At 34.4% G+C, this 21,098-nt stretch overlaps 1 protein-coding gene and 1 long non-coding RNA gene across 2 annotated transcripts; one reads left to right on the plus strand and one right to left on the minus strand.

Annotated features, from left to right (window-relative positions):
• Nucleotides 1-284: 284 nt before the first annotated feature.
• LOC113308437 (protein BIC1-like) lies at nt 285-1,721 on the minus strand. Its single transcript, XM_026556901.1, has one exon. It carries the CDS (start codon nt 1,541-1,543, stop codon nt 1,043-1,045), a length of 501 nt encoding a protein of 166 aa, XP_026412686.1. The 5' UTR covers nt 1,544-1,721; the 3' UTR covers nt 285-1,042.
• A 7,391-nt stretch (nt 1,722-9,112) lies between these two features.
• LOC113314256 lies at nt 9,113-11,264 on the plus strand. The gene is made up of 2 exons (XR_003342341.1): nt 9,113-9,467; nt 10,434-11,264. It is a non-coding gene; the product is annotated as an uncharacterized LOC113314256 (long non-coding RNA).
• The last annotated feature ends 9,834 nt before the right edge of the window (nt 11,265-21,098 follow it).

Consider the following 21,098-nt stretch of genomic DNA (forward strand, 5'->3'; position numbering starts at 1 on the left):
AACCAAATCGTAACTGGGTTTTTCAAAACATATCTCATATAAGTCATTACACTACACTTGATTAATATTCGAATCGTCGATTAATCGAAGACGATGAAATTTTGAGTTTTAATGGAGGTTACGGTTGATGGGAGGAGGAGAAAAGAAGAAGAAAAAAAACAAAATTTCAATTTAGCTTTGATTTAGGTTAAAAAATGGGAAGAGTAATCCAGTCAATTTACACCCCCTATAAGACATCCCTAACCAACTAGAGAGACATTACTATCACAACGCCGCCCCTCTAATGAAATCCGCCACCCCTTTAACATGATTGTTTTTATTTCCAATGTAGCTTTTTGTAAGGATCTCAATCAGGCACATCATGCTGTTTACGATAGTGAGCAAACTCCTATCATTTGATTTACAATCTTTGGCAAACAAAAAAAAAGAAAGATAAGAAAAACCCGGTCATGGATCTCCAATGGTTCCACGGATTTTCTGATAGAACTGTATCACACAAAAGTACAAAAGCAGCTCACACGCTAGTTCAATAGCATGCAAAATAATCTCAGCGGCTTCTCATCAGGAGGACGAAAGTTTGGGACTCAAGTGTTCCACGCTAGTTATGTCTGATATATATATATATATATATATATAATTTTTTTTTTGATGCAAGTGTCCGTCTATTCTTGGATTAATTTACACAGTACTATTGCGGTTGCCATCAAATGAAATTGACAAACCAAACAGAGAATATCCAAAAACTTTCAGATAAAAGTTTAAGATCCAAAGACAATTACTCCCGGTAGACGTCTGGAGAAAAGAACTAATAAAGCAAATGTAAGCTTGCGTTTGCATAGTCTGTTCATGGAGAGTTTATTCAAAATTGAGTGCGAAACAGAATCGAAAGGACTATTCGTATACATATACTCTCTACATATTTAGACCTAACTAGTAAGAAATGACCTCCGATTCAACTTTATTAAACATGGAGAAAAAAATTAATCTTTCTTGTTTTTATTATTAATTATAATAATAATCAAATTGTAGGTACTTATCATATTCAAGAACACCTGTTCTCCATGTTGGCTCGCCTTCCTTCTCGAACTAATGCTGCACGAGCTGACATAAGTCCGTTGGGGAATAGTGCAGAATCAAAAGCAGAACAATCAGTCCATTCCTTGAGAAGCTTTTCATGTCCCCATAAATCTGGTATCCAAACCCGACCTGCTACTTCATTTCTATGTCTCTTTAATCTTTCACGTCCCGAGACAACTTCCACCGCTGGCAAAGGAGAATAGTACTTATCAACTGACATTTTTACCACAGAAGCTGGTTCCTCCTCGTTTTCGATATGGCTGATCTCATCAGTAGTAGTTGTAGCCGGAGTTGGTTCTTCTTTTTCTGATTGTTGTTGTTGACGATTGTGTTCATCAAGGTTACTAGAATGATGGGTTGTTTCTGTAAGGTTTGATAATGGTGTTGGTGAAATCACTTGATGAGTAGTATCTACTTCTTGATCTTTGCTGCCACAATAACTAGCAAAACTTAGCTGGTTAGTCATCTTTGGTTGCGTTGCTAGACACAAAACCGGGATCTTCAAATTCTTTTACCTGTTCTTCTTCTTTTTGATGAATTGGTGTTCTTTTCTGTTCTTGTAGATACGGTGAAACTAAGTTCGCCAAGATCTTGAGAGTTGAGAGAGAGAATGAGATTTGAGTAGACGAGACGAGAATGAGATGACTTATGGGAGAGGAGGAAGAAAGATTGTGAGATATATAAAGAAAGGAGAACGAGAGTGGTGTTGGGTAATGCACGTAGGAGTGTTTGTGTTGTATGGTATGTAATTTAAGTACGTGTCTTGTTTTAGACGTGATTTTAGTTTCCGCGGTTTGGTAATTGCTAGTCCGTTGTTTTCTCTTTGAAATAAGTGGTAAAGTCATCGCAAGCAAAGACCACGTCCCAACCTCTTTGATAATTTGATCTTGAGTGTACGGTTCTAATCTAGGACGACGCCCTCGTCTTGTTTAGTTTTTCTTGCCCATGTGTCCCTATTGAGAGTTCGACCACAGGATATGATGCGTAAGGTAATTCTTTTCGTTAGTTCCAGGAATTTGCTATAAAATTCATCATGACTGTTAAGGGGATCGAAATAAATTATTAGGGATTACCGTTTCATATGAGATAAAAGAGTTATATCCGATCCTGACCGTTGGATCACTCAAACGGTACCCATGCTAATTACGGCCCCCCTTTAACAGCCATGCAATTCATTTCTTCTTCTCTAGCTCTCACGTTCCACAGGATATGACCAAGTTTCCACAACCGCCCGTCTCAAAAAGTTCACTTCTATAGCATAGAAGATTTGGGATCCAGGTTAGATCGCGTATTGCATGTTCCTCGCTCGGGGGTTACTAATCGTGGTTTATAAGTTAGTGTCAGGAAAACAGTAACTTCTAGGCAAAGGTTGTTTGCAAAATTTTTACAGGGTTACCAAATAACACGGAGCTATAATAATTTTATTTGTATGAATTTGGTACATCGTACAACAATCTTGTTCATTTGCCACGGGACGTCTAATCATTTTTGTTAAAACTATCCCAACAGACAATGACTATCGACTTATAATGTCAAGAGACCATTTTGAATTATTCCCTGAGAGCATCTCCAACGGTGTCTCGGTATATACCCTATGTGAAAACCTAAAAATTAAGCATGGATTGGAGTATACTCCCATCCAAACTCAAGCTGTCAACTCATATTGATTTTTGACTATCCAACTACCATTGGAGAGACTTTTTTTTTATTTTAGAGTATCTAAAATCCTATGTGACAATAATTTTTGTAGAGACCCAAACTTTATTGGAGATGTTATGAGTTTTCGATTTTAATTATTGAATCCAATCTCAATTCATTTTTGGAAAAGCTTTACCGAATTCACGAGGAGACAAAGTCCCCTCCGCATACTTTTTTCAGACACACGCATGATCTAGGTCGTCTTGGCAAATTATATTATGGATGAATGTTCATCGCAATGTGCTTGATACTTGATACAGTATTTGTTGTATTCCGGTTAGGTTTCATGAATCCGGAACTAGTTCATAACATAGTTGCTAATATATGTTACGTAAGAATATTCAATGCACATGATATTTATTTATTTTTCTGTTGGAAAAATTGACATTTAGTCATTAACTCTTTGAAGTTGCGAGATTTTTCTGAGTCTGGGCCAAGTTGCTTGAAAGGTTGGCCTGTGGTGCATACAATAGGACACATCTAAACAAATAATTAAAAAGAGTACCCCCCTTCGAATTCTATTTAATATGTTGGGATTGCCATTGTTGGATCTTTTCTTTTTGTTTATTGTTGATACTTTGGATATATGATTGGTTGAGATTCTGGGTTTTGATCAAGCGGACAAAATTCACGGATGTAAAAGTTTCATTGATGTCCATTAGAGCAACTGCAATGGACGTGTAAACCCAAATTTTCAGTCGAGTGGGTTGGCGTAGTGGGACGGACCATCGATCAAAATTTGATCAAAGAGTAAAGTCCAGACCAAATTTGGTCTGCGATCAGGACCAAATCCAAATATAGTCGGGCGTTGATATAATCTCCGCTGCACATCGGGCGTTGATATAATCTCCGCCATTCATCGGGCGTTGATATAATGTACGCATGAAACGGGGTGTTGATATAATGTACGCCTGAAACGGGGCGTTGATATAATGTACGCCCGATGGGGCGTTGATATAATGTACGCATGAAATGGGGCGTTGATATAATGTACGCCCCACTTTCACAAATTTTCAAAACTTACATGGGGCGGGCTTTATACCTCCGCCCCATTTTTTTTTTTTCTTTTTTTTTTGTTTCTGAAGCGTATACTATACCAACGCCGCACTCGCGCGTTATCTTTACCAACGCCCCATTCGGGCGTTATCTTTACCAACGCCTGATCCCAGGCGTAATGTTTATCAACGCGCGACCAAATATACTCTTTTCCCACTACGCCACATGACGGACTAAACCCAAATTTGGTCTTTTTTTTTAATCTTTGGTCTTTGGTTATACTCGCACCACTGTGGACGCTCTTACACCTATCAGTCTCTGGTTTCCAGAGTCCACTCCTTTTTCTTGAGTATTGAAATATACTTTTAGTAGTAATATCTTGAGCTTTGCTCACAGCAAAACTCATTCAAGCGCAAAAAGGACAAGAAGTAGGGTATTGTATAAAGAGATCATGCAGAGAAACAATCCACAGAATAACTATCTTATAATTCCATACCGTCGTCACTCGTCTCTCGTGTGATGGTCGTTAATCTGAAAACAAGTCGTTTGGCAGTTTATGTACAAGTTGCAGAAAACAGTATAGGTAATATAGGTTTTTTTTTTTGATGCTAAAGATTGAATGTTTTATTAACTTGAGATAAACATATTGTCTAACAGTAATCTACTCTCAATAATTCTTGGAGGACCAACTGGCCATATTTTGTCACGCCAAACTTTCGGCTGAACTTGGCTAGTATGTCAGCAGATTTATTACAAAAAAAATTCTAGGAATGAAATTACAATTCCAGACTGGTATTGTCTCGAGTTTATAGCTTCCAGCAAAATAGTACCAGTCTCCCATGCTATCACTGGAGAGGCTTTATTATTTAGGCAGCATACTCGTGTAATTACCGTCTCTCTCCGTATGATATTTACGTGGTTCAGTCGAAGCATACATCCGCTAAGTAGTGAGTTTGAATTTTGCCATTTACTAGTGAGCTGAGGCGGAACTAGAGGTAGACTAGACCTGGCTCTAGCTTCCTTAAGATTATGGACTATCGAGATGTTTCTCAATCCTCGATAGTAATAAGAGAAGACTAACATTGATATTGTGCAGCCACTACACCCGTTTGAGGGAATTCCGTCGAGATGAACTTCTTACTCGGACAATTGATATCCATAAGACAAGTTGTTCTTTTCAATCCACTGAAGATTTCTTGCTGACCATGATTCTTAACCTCATTGTTTGATCTTATAGTAGATGGGTTCCAACCGTTTTCTTCTTTGATTCTATTTCAATCGAAGATGCAGATGATCCTCTCCTAGGTTTCTAATTGATTTTAACTATGTTACTTTCAATTCTGACTCAGGATATAATAAGTGACTGGGGTTGTGAGATGGGGAGTAGTTAACTAACTTCGATGGATCGGGTTCTTTATGATTTGGGCTTATAACCACCGGGTTTACCTGAACCACCAAGCTACTCTCAGTAATGTGTATTTCTAGCCGACTCAGACTTTTCTTTAGATGCTTTAAAAACATCTCTTTAATGAAAGTTGTTGGAGAAAAGCCAACACTGTTTGCTTTCTCTAGTGTTACTCAAGCTTCGATTGTTATACTCGTCGATTGCATTAAGTAAACAATGCATCCCCTCATTGTAAATTCTGGGATTACTATCGAATTATTTGTGGGCAGTAATTTAGTTGAAAAGTATGCGAAATGTGGGTTTTTAATTGACACTTATAAAATATTTGATGAGATGCGATTTAAAGATGAGGTTTCATGGACATATATGACTGAAGGGTATACTAAAAATGGAAATTTTGATGAAGCTTTTTGAACGTTTAAAAATATGGTTGATGAGGGGATAACTATTGATCAACATGTCTTTTTTAGTACATTGGGTGCTTGTGCAGCTTTGAAGAATTTGAAACTAGAAAAATATCTTCACTTGTGCTTTGTGAAAGGGGGTTTTATATCAGATTTTATAGTGAGAAATTCGTTGACTAATTTGTACTCAAAATTAGGAGATTTGGAGAGTGCTTCAAGTTTGTTAAGATTCGACTCTGAAATTAGAAATGTTGTTTCTTATACTTCTTTGATTGATGGGTAGTGGAGATGGAGCAAACTGACAAGGCGTGTAGTGTTTTTGTAGAGTTGAAGATGCAGGGGATATAACCCAACGATTTTACATACTCTAGTTTGATCAAAGCTTGTGCATGTCAAGTTGCAGTCAAACAGGGGCAAGCTTTACATGAAAAAAACTTGTTCCGATAAAGATTCATTTGTGTATGTAGGTTTAGTTGATATGTATAGGAAATATGACTTGTTTAAATTTTCAATTCAGGTATTCGACGACATTCGAAATCCTACAAAGTGTAAAGAATGGCACAGAGAAAATGAGGATAAAATTGAGATAACAGGTTAATATTTTTGATTAACTGACATAAACTGTTTCAGAAAGTATTAATTCAGAGAGAGAAGGAAATTACAACTGGAAAAACTGTACTAGACGACTAAGTCAAGTCAAACATGACTAACTTTGACTGACAATATTGTTTGTAACACACCCATGCAAACTGAAAGGCAGATTGTGAAGTTTGAAAAACAAAGACAATAAGAAGCAACACCCCTGCAAGTAGGAAACAATGTGCAAAACAACATAAAGAAAAAAACTCTCTCTCAAAATGAAAAACGCGAAGTAACAGAGACACCCAGCAGTTGATGTAGCAATCTGGAGTAAGTAGGAAAGTACAAGCCCTTAGTAAACTAGTCAGCTATCTGCTCTTCACAACAAACATGAGAAACAAGAAGAAATTCTGACTCCACCAGCTCCCTGACAGCATGTAATTCAATCTTTATATTTTTTTTCCTGGCATAAAATACTGGGTTAGCAGATAAATCAATGGCGTTAGTGTTGTCACAATATAACTGAACATGAAATTGAATATGATCTTATAAATACTTCAGCACATATGAAACCCATTGTAACTCAGCAACAACTACAAAATAATGACTTATACTCGGCCTCAGCAAATGCTTAGAAACAATTGGATGATTTTTAGAGGACCAAGATATCAAGGAGGAACCTAAAAGGATAGCATAACCACTAGTAGACCTTATATTGTCAGGGAAACCATCTCAATTAGAATCAGTGTAGGCTTTGAGTAAAGATAAGTCACCATCATGAATTGTCAGATCTTATCCAATAATACCTTTTAGATGCTTTGGAACCCTTTTATCTAAAAGAAGATGAAAATCTGTAGGAGCATGCATGAATTGACTGACATAATTAACCCCAAAGCAAATGTCAGGCATAATATGAGTGAGATATTGCAATCCTCCTACAATAGTTCTAAACTCCAATGGATCATTCAATAAGGTACCATCATGAATAGAGGCCCTATGTGTCTTAGTAATTAGTGTATCACTAGACTTGCAATCTAACATATTTTCCCTTTCTAAAAGCTCCAAGGTATACTTCTTTTGTGATAAAAAAAAAAAACAGAATGTCTGACAACCTTAATACCCAGAAAATAACTTAAATTGCCAAAAACCTTCATAGAAAATTCAGACTTGAGCGAAGCAATCAAGTTATCCATCAAATGTTCAGAACTACCAGTTACGATAATGTCATCAACATAAAGCAGTAAGACCAAGATGTCGAAGCAGAATGTAAAATGACCACAAAATGATCATTCACATATTAGATAAAGCCAACAGATAGCAGAAAAGCACTGAATTTTGCAAACCATTGTCTTGGTGTATGTTTTAATCCATAAAGACTTTTCGTTGAGTGACAAGCATGATTTGGAAAATTTGGATCAACAAAGCTTGGAGGTTGTTGCATGTAGACATTTTTATTTAAATCCACATGAAGAAAAACATTTGACACATCCAACTTCTTGATGTGCCAATTTGAAGTAATAGCCAAAGTAAGTACTATTCTTACTTTAGTAGACTTAGCTACAGGACTAAAGGTTTATGTATAATTAATACCATCTAGATGATTAAAGACTTTATCAACTAGAATTATATCTAGACACACTGCTATCTACTTTCAACTTAACTTGGTAGACCCATTTACAACCTAATATATTCATGTCAGGTGTAGGTTGAACAAGATCCAATATGCCATTATTATCCAAAGAAACTTTCTCATCTCTTATAGAAGTTAACTATTTAGGATCTTTAGAAGCACCTTTAAATGTCTTGGGATCAGGGTTACTAGTAAGAAGAGAAACAAAAACAGAAAAAATTGGATGCTTAACAGAAACATGAGTAAAATGATTTTTTTTCTTCTTTGTACCAGAACAAATTGGGCTCTGGTACAAAGAAGTCTGTACCAGAGCCCCCACTTCTGCAATAAGTTGAATAAGCTGCATGAGCAAAATGATCTCATGCATCTTATTCAACTTATTAATATTCCAAACTTGTCAATTTCTGAAAAATATTGCAGAAGTGGGGGCTCTGGTACAGACTTTTTTGTGGTTGCTTCTTAATCTATTTATGATTGTGAATGTTTCTTAAGGTTTCCCCATGCTCATCTTTGGAAATCAAAGGTTTCCTTAAAGGTCTCTTTCTTGGTATGGACTTTGTGCTATAAAAGGGATCCAACTTTGGATTTCTTATTGAGAGCAAAGGGAAGAATGCTAACTGCTTATTCTGTCAGAATGCAGTTAGTTAAGTCCAATAGTCACTTATTTTTTCATTGTTTCATATCTAGTCAAGTTCGGGATTACTTCTTTAAGAGTTTTGGTTATTCTTGGGTCTTTGGGAAAAATGTGAAAGCTACTTTGTTGGAATGGAGCTGCAGAAAAACTAAAAAGATGAAGACATGATCTATATATGCATTGCTCCCATTTGATATCTGGTGGAATTCGTGGAGGGTTAAAAATGGTAGATTTTTTTCTAGATAAAAAGAGAACAATTAAGCAGATTCTGTCAAATGTGCTCTTTTTAATTGGCTTGGTAGCAAATAGTTTTTTTGTTGTTGGAAATTATGCTCTTTGAACTTTGATTTGCAACTGGGATGCTGTCATCCTGAGTCTGTAAAGTTTGCTTTTGTTTGGGGTATGTTTATGTATTTTGGTGGTCTCACTCTTTATGACACCCTTCTTTAATTGAATATTCCTCCTGTCATAAGAAATTAAAAAAATAATAATGAAAAAACTAGCTTGCAACAATGTGCCAGGAACCTGACCCGAAGATCCTGTTGTGCCGTAATTACACAATATCTTTTGGTCTATTTATATTCGGGACCACAACAGTTTGGTCCACTGAAAAATACGCGTGTCTTTTTTGTCCATAATTATTTGAAAATGTTAGATGGACGGTAATATCCTTAACTGTTACCGCTGAAAAAAGTAAAAACCTTATACCTTCCATTTTCTCTCTCTTCTCTGCAAAAGTATTCTGTTCTATTTCAGATTCAAAAATAAAAAATCTGAATATACTTAGTCAACTAATCAATTCTCTTCAACCAACTAATTAAAACCTTTATTACCTTCAGAAACAACATTAATCGACAAACACATAATCAATTTCATCAAAACAATCAACAATAAACTTTGGTACTCACCAGAAAATTTTCACAAAAATCCTAAAAATGGTGAAATCAAAGATGAATTCACAATCAAGAGCAGATTAAAACAAGCAGGTAGTTGTAGTTCAAGAGGAATCGAATGTTCAAGAAGAATGTGAACAAGAGATTGAAGGTACGATGTAAAAAATAACCATAACCTAATCTCAGATCTAGTTTTTGAAAGATCATTTGGATCTTCAACTGCATGTTTATCATGTTTCATCTTTGTTTTTCACGGAGTTCATCCTCCTTATTGAACTATATACTATGTGTTTATTCTCTAGCAGGAGTTCATGCTTTTTTGTGAACTATCATGTGTCAGTCATACTTAGGGAAATGAAGTTCATCGTCTTTGGTGAACTATGTACTCTGTGTTTGTTATCTGGCAGGAGTTCATGCTGTTTTGTGAACTATGACGTGCTAGTCGTTCTTAGGGAAATAAAGTTCATCTTCTTTAATGAACTATGTACTCTGTTTTTGTTCTCTATAAAGAATTCATATTTTTTTTGTGAACTATCTTATGTCAGTCGTTCTTAGGAAGATGAAGTTCATCGTCTTTGGTGAACTCTATACTCTGTGTTTTTTCTCTGGAAGGAGTTCATGTTGTTTTGTGAACTATCATGTACTAGTCGTTTTTAGGGAGATTGAGTTCATCGTCTTTGGTGAACTCCGTATTGTGTGTTTGTTCTGTAGCAGGAGTTCATGATATTTTGTGAACTATCATATGCCAGTTGTTCTTAGAAAAATGGAGTTCATCCTTTTTGGTGAACTCTGTACTTAATAATTGTTCTCTAGAAGTAGTTCATGCTGTTTTGTGAACTATCATATGTTAGTCGTACTTCGGGGAATGAAATTCATCGTCTTTGATGAACTATGTACTCTGTGTTTGGTCTCTAGCAAGAGTTCATGATGTTTTGTGAACTAGCATGTGCCAGTCGTTCTTAGAGAGATGAACTTCATCATCTTTGGCGAACTCTGTACTCTGTGTCCAATTCCCTGATCATTAGCTTTTATTTTACCTTCTTGGTCTGAATAATGGTGGCACTAGATGATACGGCTGAATCAAAGAATGATTATTGTGTCTGCTGATGCTTGACAGGAGGATGTAGAGAACAAGAAAACGAAAAAGATTTGAGATAAAAATTGGTGAAGAGATGATCTGTTGCTGCAAAAATAGGTGATTTAGGGTTCTGTCAATTAGAGAAGAAGGTTTGGATCGTGTTTCGGGTGGTGATTATATGGCGATGGGATGGAGAAGGTGCTAAATCAGGTTGTTGTGGTTGAAAATCAAGAATTAGGGTTCTCTGATATTGGAGAAATTAGTGTTTGAGAAGGAAGAGATTCATGAAATTGAAGATGGGTTTTACTTGATTTGAGTTTTAGCCCCAATATTTGTTAGAGATTGAGATGATTTTACTGAAGCTGATGTTGCTGATGAAATTGGAGTTAGGGTTCATAGATTTGTGTTAAATGAATAAAAAGGGGTGTTGGTATGTAAAAAATATTTAATGGCCGCAAGTTGGAAGAATTTGAAGTTGAAACATAGAGGAGATATGAGTTTTGAATGGAGGAAGAAATGATGATTGCAAAGACGGCTGTAGAGTTGGAGATGGATCTGTAATGCTGAGAAAAGACGGGTGTTATTGATGTCAAAGAATATAGTGGTGACAAGGAAATGGTATGTGTTGGTTATTGAAGCAGCAAATGGTTGTAGATGGTGGCATGGTTGTTGCTGTTGCCATTGAGATGAACTGATGATATTTTCTTGAGAATGATTGAGATGATATGGATGGCAAGGTCGCCTGCATAGACTAATATGGATTTTTTTTCTTCTATATATGCACGACCATAAATTTACCATTTTTGTGATTGCAATGACAAGGTAAAAATTTGTCTCTGTTAATGGAATGGAACTGCAAGGGCGGAACTACATGATGACTAGGGCTAGCTTAAGCCAGCCCCAGCAAGCCAAAAAACCATTTATTTTACAGCCTAATTTGAGTTGGATCATATTATGTGTGTTAATTTTACACTTAAGCCAGCCCAAAATGGATCAAGCCATCCCCATACCCAATGTCCAGTTCCGCCATGGAAGTTTGATAATGGCGATTTGAGTTAAAAAGAAGAACAGACGGGTAGGAAATTAGGTTAATTTGACGGTGAGTAGATAAGCATGTGAAAGTTTCATGTTGTTAAAAAGGGTAAATTTTTACGACTCATTAATATATATTGAACCGGTCCTGGTTAGTGAGTATTCACATTTTTTCTCTCCTCGAATCTCTTTTTTCTCTCCCTCTAACAAAAGTCAAAAAATTCGATAGGTAAGAGACATTGTTAGCAGTTTGGATTCTCCTTTGATTCTTTATTTAGTTTTGAAAAGTGATATATATCTCAAGAACAAACATGTAATGTATTGTTTCAGAATATATGTTGGTTGTATGTACTGCATACACAAGGGAAGCGAATTCTAACAAACAAATGTCATAAAGCTGCTTGGATCTTAGTGACATTGTCGAACCGGTGATAAGTTTAAGAAAATTCACTTCTATGTGGATGCCATTTATTTACATAATGACAAGCTCAAATCTTAGTGGACATTGTCGAACTAGTAACAAGCTTAATGAAATTCAGTTCTACGTGGTGAAATCACGGGAACCAAATAACCCAAGTTGCGAACAAGGTCTTGCAATGCACGAGCACATACCTAGTTTGTCTCTAATTGTGTTTAGAAACTAGAAATAACCCGTGTCGTAACGGTTTTTTCGTGTTAACGAATATATTTGTAATATAAATGGTTTGACCGTGCTTTTTCGTGTTAACGAAAATATTTTTCGTGCGGCCACCTATTTATGAGACAATTATATTTTGTATCGTGCATAAAATCAACCATCTATATGAGTGAAAAACGACAATCCGGTCCTTAACATATACATAAGATTGTATGAAGTTGTGCAAATTACAACTGAACGAAGAGATTTAGGTGAAAAATCCCCGACAATACCAACAACTATCTAAGACCGTTCATGATCGGGTTATTAAATTTTTTCATGATCAGGAACTCACTTAGAACACCAATAATCGTAAAGTATAATGCAGTCGTAATATCTTCATGGTCATTATAATTAGCTCAATATATGCCACAAACTATAGACAAAGTTAATGCAATGCAATTATTACATACCCTAAGACGTATAGCGACACAAAAAGAGCAAAACCTTCGATATTTATAACCAAAAATCTAAACTTTCAATCTAGTGGATGTCTTTCATCACATCTAATTTTTTTAACCTATCGAGTCCGACGCATAATCTAATTTTTCAATAAAGGAGGATATATAGATGCTAAAATGAAAAGAAACTAATGGAAATAAAATACACATAATTCATCTTTCAAAATGACAGAAAATTACTATCTAAACCTTTGTATATTCATTTATTTTTACTATGTATGAGATCCACATAGTAGACAATGATATTCAAATCATATGAAATCAAATCTTGGTATCACTGGTTGAGAAAATAAAAAAAAAGAAGTTAGTCTTATTTCGTTTTAATTAAGAACACACTTTCAATAATAATACATTAGAGAAAATGATTACGTAAGAAGCTACCAACAATGCTAATATGCCTAAAAAAAAAACTAACAAATCAAAATGAAGAAACTCTATTTTGAAGTCTTATAATAGTTTAATGCAAAGAGACTAATAAACAAAAGTTTCACCGTTTTGGACCGTTCCACAAAAAGATCGTAATGTCTTGGAACCGGCAAAAACCGAAGCAATCCAATCAAACTTAGAAGATATACATATAGGGAGAAAATAAAAGAGCTTTAGTTAGCCAGAATTAATGGAAAATATAAAATATGAAGAAAAACAAAAGGGGTACATGAAAATGATTTCTCTCTTAATCAGGATAAAGTCTTGCATTATCCTTAAGCACAAATAAATAATACTTTTTTTTTTTCAAAACCTTACTCCATAACATAGAAAAAACAAAAATCCTCACACATCTTGTGAGAAATGGATTATAAAAAAATACAATCCGTCAAATATCTGAGAAATTTACGAACACTGGTAAAAAAAATTGTTAAAGAAAGAAAAACATAAAAAAGAACCCGTATTAGAGAATTCAACCAAATACAGTCATGAATGAAGAAACAGAAATCGCCAATTATCATGAAGTGTCCATTTGCAATAAGCAACAAAATAATAGTTGTGTCATACTTCCAATCAATTCAAAATTATAATAACATATTATTCATTATCAAAACCCAACGAATTTTTAAAGATAACTGTATTGTGATCATAACAAATAATCATTGAGAAAAAAAAATGTCACATACAAATATACTATCAAATGAATCAATAATACGAATCCCTCAAGTACAAAGTTACTCATCTTTAGAACAACTATCGACTTCTATAAAACTTCAAATTGTCAAAAGATTCCTAATTTTATGCATACGAATGGAAGATGTTCTCATAACATTTCGAAAAAGAGATGTGTCTTGGATATTTATGGTAGATTTTCTCATTTTATATGCGAAGACTTTTCATGTTTTTCACCCAACAAATACATTTTCCCGAAGAAAGAGAGAAAATACAATATGTAATTTGAGATTAATAATCAATATTTTTTCGAGTTTACTTGTCATTTTGATGAATCTTTTAAAAAGATAATTGTTCTTATGCACAATTCTTTAATTTGTTAGAGATTAATATATATATATATATCATTGCTGGATTAAAAGTTTTTTCTGCGGGATTAAATGAATTGTTGGAGTTTAATCATTGCTGGAGTTTAAATAAATTCTCTGAGATTGATTTTTTCTGCAGGATTAAAAGTTTTTTCTCACTTGATTGTTTTCTTTACAAATATATACATCATGTTTTTACCTACAAATTCCAAAGAACAAAGAATAATATTAAATTATTTATAATTTGTATTAATTGGAATTTCACTCATATTGAGAGGTTACAAATCATATGACCGTCTGATATTTATTGCTAAGATGAGACTGGCATGGTTAGATCATTCGTTTTGTCTCTCGAAATGTTATCCGACCGACGGTTGCTCAAAACCCATGTTGTTTTGTATTATAGATATAGATGGTTATTAAAACAATCAGAGCCAGGATCTTTTTTCTGTTTCTATTTCTCAAAATCCATTATGTTTTGAAATGCAACCAGAAGAGCCCCATCATCCACTTAGGGAGGGTGCAACAACTTTTTATCCACAATAGCAGCAACGAGCAACGACATCAGCTTATTATCCAAAACACCAATAGTTTTATCCACAACACCAATAATATTATCCAAAACATCGACAGAGGTATGTAGTGGTGCATCCTTATTATCCGATGCCTGCTTATTAGAATCAAATACTACAATCTCGATGGAACCCGACCACCACCACCATCATATTCAGGTGTTGCTCATATGACACAACATCAACAACAACAACCACCTCAATCCAGAAATCCTTTGGAAGCCGGATAAAAACTATCCCACGAAACTTTCTCTTAGAAATAAGAGACAACCCAAAGATTCTTTGTACTTTTGAAATATTCAGACAAGGGAATCAGTTCAATTCAACTAAATTCCGTAATGTTGATTTGAATGGGTTATGTAATGTCTCCTCAAATGCTTCCAACCCACACTGTGTATGCTTCTACATCACTATGAGAAATAAAATCCTCTATCTTGTGAATCTTGCAACTTTTTCTCTTGTGCCACTAGTAATTATAATGGATTGGATTTCAGGAGAAACAAAAGAGAAAGCTACTTTGAAGTCCTTTTAATGGGACAAGATTTTTTGTTCTATCAATACCTATATTATGATAAAACCTTATCACAATGTAATTCGAGCTAAGAAAATACTACAATCCTTTGAGATTTAAAAAAGGAAGTCTTTTCTCAACTTCTCTATTGGAAGTAAAGTTATGCATTCTCCACATAATGGATTTCTTGAAACCAATGATAGGGTAAAAGGAATTTATGATATTCGGGATCGTTGTATTCTTATGTCTAAAACTCTTTCAAACATGACCACTGTGTGATGATCTTACCTTATGGTCTAGTATCACACTCATATACTATAGACATATACTATGGTCCGATTTGGTTCATAGAAGCACACATGTGGATCTGTATCGTCTTAGATAAAAAAGGGTATTGTTTACGAAAATATATTAGTTCCTTGAAAAAGGAAAACATTCCATTTTCGGATCTAATGATAAAAACTTTTCCCGTACTGCAAGTTTTTACTAAAAAGAATAATGTTTTGATTTTTCAAAGTATACATCTTGAAATTTTCGAAAATAAGTTATCTAAGATGATACTTAAAGAAGATCTGAGAAGAAGACTGACAACTTTGGTTCTCACTAACAACCTCTCTCGTATGGATGACGAAAAGTGTTATCACATTCTCAATGATGGAAATGGGATAATCCGTGGTAAATTTGTTAGTGACCATTGTCTTCATAAGATTGAGAGATATTTTGATTCCTCGGAAAATGAGAGACTTACAACTCGTGGTGAAATCTGTCATCATGTAATTCGACTCTTATCATTTTCAAAATTTAATGCATCCATCTTGCTCGATGGAGTATTAGAACTGATCGGAAAAAGAGTTCTACTTAACGAAAAAATAGATTCTGAAAGAAATCAAGTAAGCTCATATGAACATCTGTTAAGTATGGCGGTGAAAAACTCTTCAAATCACATTAAGCATATTTCAGAAACTCTTAATCATCACAAGAATGTTTTGATAGAGTTTCAGTCTCTACACAACGACATTTCTTGATTTAGAACCCTAAGTGTAATATTACAGACATCAAGAAGACTTTTGCATGGAAAACGAGTAGAGAAATAGATTTTTAAGATTCACTTCTTATGAGATTAGACTAATCAATTGTTGATTTATTCCAGTATTTGTGTAAAGGCTATTCAAACTATCAATAATATGAATGATTAACCTTTATTTTTAAATCCTTGTGTATCATTGGTTTTGATGGTTGTTCCGATTGCATATCATGTTTTGAATGATTATTTTTATTCTTTGCATTCAAATTATAAGACATTATTTCTGTTTTAACTGACCCTACTTTCCGGTCTCATAATTGTGATCCCTTATGATTTGTGTGACTCTTTGATATAACCGAATTTAATTCTAACTTTTTCGTGTGCTTTATGAAAGGATCATAAGGAGATATTGATAAAAACTCATGTGGGAAAGTCAAAATAATGCTATTATCAATGTATGTTTACATAAGTTGTGTATTTAACAAAACATGTGAGTTTCGGTTTAGGCTTTTACTATTGGCACGTAATAGCTAAAAATGATTTAACCTTTCTCTGGTAAAGGTTGTTTTCAGTTGTTGTTCTTTTTCTTTGCGAGGGTATGACAATAAACAAGGGGAGAGTCTTATTGAACCGGTGCTTAATAATATATCTTTCTGGGGAGAAGTCGTTGCGGAAACCAAGGTAACGATTTATTTTGTTAAATAATCATTTTTCCTGTTAAAGATTGATTTATTACATATATTTTGCTTTCGCTTAACACAATTCGGCGCGATTGGTATTTTCCATTATGATGTATGAATTAATTATTGTGTTTCAATTGTTCTGTTTAATTATAAAAAATTCAATTCTATTGTTGACATTATGATTTGGTATCTTCTTTATTGTTTGGTATCAATTGTTTTTGCTTAATGGAATATGGGTCATTTGTTTTAGTCTCTTTGATTCCTGATAAGAGTAACTAGGTTAAATATGTTCCTAGTTCAGGCTTCTCAAATGAAGGATTCGATTATTCAAGTCAAGTCGATTCCTTGATAATAAAAACTAGTTAACTAACCTAATTTTTGTCTTGTCTAAAAGAAGATCCAAGTTATTCTATGAATAATTAGAAAATGATAAGAGAAATTGAGCTAATTCTGATCTCTTTTTGTGTCTTATCGAATAAAGCAGTTATACATACATAATCGGTTTGGTTTGTAACCAAGATATTGTTGGTTGATCAATCGGACTAATGTAAAATTGCTTCAGGCAATTGTTTTCTTGATAACATCTTAAAACAAAGATTACTTCGGTAGTTTTGGTTGTAAGTATTGATTATCTAAAATGGTATGTGAAATCTTCATGTTTGACTCTTATAGGTTGTACAAGTATTATAGATTTGTAATATCTTTTCGGTTAACTGTTATGTCTATTCGTTTCTTTGTCATTTTTATGACAAAAAGGGGGAGAAATATATGGATTAAACAAGTGATTTATGATCACTAGGAAAGGATATATGTGCTTAAACGTTATATCTAACGAAAGAGTAAAGCATAGACTAAGGGGGAGAAACATATCATCATGATGTGTAGTATTTCATACTACAAAAAGGGGAATAACAAAGATGTTCGGATTGAATATATACCTAGCTTTTCTTTGGAGGGGGGGTTAAAGCTTTTGTTATTCAAATATCAACAACTACATTTATTTTTTGAATATGTGCAGGATATTTTGCTGTTAAAACTTGGAATCAAGCGTATGAAGAATTAGTTATTTGTAATTCGTTTATATCCATATGTAATAAGAGTTTTGCCACTAAAATTTACAAAGGGGAGTTTGTTAGATCATAGATCGGTTGAACCCACCAAGCATTGGTATGTCAAGGTTGGTTGTCATATTTTAGTATCAAAACTCATCTAGAGTCGCTCGATTAATTACTAGACTTTGTTTAGGTTATACTAGAACGTCTAGGAGTGTTGAGACTCATAAGTATTACTCCGAAGACCTGAAGAAGTGAAGAAGTAACAACTACAACGAAGACATCATCATTCCACTTGAGGTTAGTAATATTGACTTGAACTTCTTCCGTTCCTAACGTATCTTTCAAGTCGCTTTTGATTGAAAACATAAAATGCAAAGTTATATACATATGAAACTCTAGTATTAGACTTGGTCATTTTAATTATGATCAAAGTGTCAAGGAAGTATATTGACATAATGAAGTAAAACAATTATCTTTTGAACTTCGTAAGTGCTGAAAAAGCGGGGGTCTAACAACCACACCCAATATTTCGTTCGGCAATCTGAATATACAAACTCCAATATACTTTCAAGAAAACCAACTAGACAGTCAGACTCAATCTTTAGAAAATTGTATCAAAGAGTTAATATCTCAATTCCTTAATTCAATCTGTAATCAGAAAACAGGAATTTGCGAGCCCAATTGAATAAGAGAAATAACTTGGACGGTATCACAAACCAATATCTAAGTGTCAATCAATTCGATCAATAACCCAAAGGTCGTATTTAAGAACTGATTGAACTTAACGTACAACCTGTGATATTTCTATTATTTGACAAAATATAATGCGGAAAAAAAATAACACATACACCAGAATTTTGTTAACGAGGAGAACCGCAAATGCAGAAAAACCCCGAGACCTAGTCCAGCTTTGAAAACCACATTGTATTAAGCCGCTACAAACACTAGCCTACTACCAATGAACTCAGACTGGAATGTAGTTGAGCCTTAAACAATCTCAAACTGATCAAGGTACAGTGGCTCCTTACATATCTGAACCCCAATAGGATTCTACACACTTGATTCCCTTACCTGATCTCACCCACAACCAAGAGTTTCTACGACCCAAAGTCGAAGACTTGTTACACAAACCTGTCTCACACAGAAAAGTCTATTGGAATAGATAAATCTATCTCCTACAGAAATACCTACGAGTTTTGTTTCGTCTTTTGATAAATCAAGGTGCACAAGAACTAATTGATAAACCAGACTTATATTCCCGAAGAATAGACTAGTATTATCAATCACCTCACAATAATCTTAATTGTATGGAAGCGAAACAAGATATTATGGAATCACAAACGATGAGGCAAAGATGTTTGTAACTAATTTTTGATCTTACCTATCAGAGATAAATCTCAAGAAGATCTTAGCAAAGATAATACTGAATCACGATAGAAGAAGTAAGATCAGAACATACAACTACAGATGAAATAGTTGGTTCTGGCTTGATAATCCCAATGAAGTCTTTAAGTCGTTAACCTACAGAGTTTCGTGAAAAACCTAAGGTTAAAAGAGAATCTACTCTAGTCGCAACTAATATCACACAGGAGGTGCGGGGATTAGGTTATCCAGTTGATGGAGTTCTCCCTTACATATTTTTCAAATTAGGGTTTGCAATCTAAGTTAACTTGATAACAAAGCATTCAATATTCAGCGTTAAATGAAAACCTGATTAGACTCAAGCTAATATCTTTCAACCGTTAGATCGAACTTAGCTTGTTACACACAAATGAAATGTACCTTCATTTAAGTTTGAGTAACCGTACCTAAACGTGTACACTAGGTTGGCTCAACAGTAGTTAACCGAAGTTAGCTATATGAACACTCTCATATCAACCTTATTCATCTTAACCACAACTAGTTCAAATGACTCAAATGAAACTAGTTCTAGCGTTGTTCAATTGCTATATTTTCATAGAAGTATACAAGAACACAATTGAAGCAAAATCGGTTTGATTCACTCGAATCAATTCATGAACATTATAGCCACGGTTTCAAAGAATGCATTACTTAATATATAAATGTATTAGTTCATGAGAAAACCGATTTTAGAACTTTAACCACTCAAGTATGCATCGCATACCTAAGTAGTCGGTTTGAGTTTGGGTTCGCCAGTATGTGAACGGGTACGCATACCTTAGTACACTTTCAAAACCGAGCAGAAATTCTCGGACCTATACCTTACGCAAGTACGCGTACCGGTATGTGTACTTGGTACCCGGACTTTCACAAACCATCCGGTACACATACAAGTATGCATACTATGGTTCCCGAACATGGATTACATATATGCAGTACGCATACTATGTTTATATCCAATAGTTCTAAACTCTATTTCAATCATTGAAACTTTCTTGGAGGATGAAAATAGTTGTTTTCACGAACTATTAGCATCATAGGAATTTTCAAGTTATTGAAATAATCATAACGAAACATTCCAAGTCTACACCAAATGATTGTATCACACAAACCATGTAACATGTTACTCGACAATTTTCACATGATCATCTTTTGACTTTCGTCAAGAATATAAGATGAACTTGGTTGAAGCGAAATTTTACCAACACATATTTCGAGAAATATGTAAGTGAATTAAACTCAGCTTGAAATTTCAAATGTGTATAATCGAATAGGAGATAGAGTAGAAATAGACTTTCCAAGTGATAGATGAGTTTTAGTCTCCACATACCTTTTGTTGACGAAGTTACACAATCTCTCCTTAGTAATTATTCGTCTTCAATTGATGAACGCTGTGAAGTCTAATGCTCAACTACACAATCTATGCTAGTCCGAGACATCACTATAAGTAGACTAGAAATAAAGACTTTTAGTTTTGATCACTAACATTGACAAACAAGCTTGAGATAGCAACGCTTCCGAGTTCGACCGAGAAGTGCTCTAACAATCTCCCCCTTTGTCAATTTTAGTGACAAACTATCCATACATACAGATTACAAAATAAATAAACTTTGTAGCTTCTCATCCAAATGTTTGATCTCCTTGGTTCTTTAACATTACTCGAAATCTTCGTCACTTCCAAGTACTACAATGATTTTAAATGTGTTCAACTCAGCATCATAGTTGTTGAAGATCCGTAGCTATATCAATGAGAAAACAGTTGCTCTCAATCATTGTTATGCAGTGTCATAGTATTATCACACAACTTCAAAGTTCAATTGTAT

Source organism: Papaver somniferum, chromosome 9 (assembly GCF_003573695.1).
Source record: "Papaver somniferum cultivar HN1 chromosome 9, ASM357369v1, whole genome shotgun sequence".
In the NCBI taxonomy this organism is placed as follows: Eukaryota; Viridiplantae; Streptophyta; class Magnoliopsida; order Ranunculales; family Papaveraceae; genus Papaver; species Papaver somniferum.

Bases quoted from the DNA above. Each gene is read 5' to 3' on its own strand.
- LOC113308437 (XM_026556901.1), bottom strand. From the start codon at position 1,543: ATGACTAACCAGCTAAGTTTTGCTAGTTATTGTGGCAGCAAAGATCAA.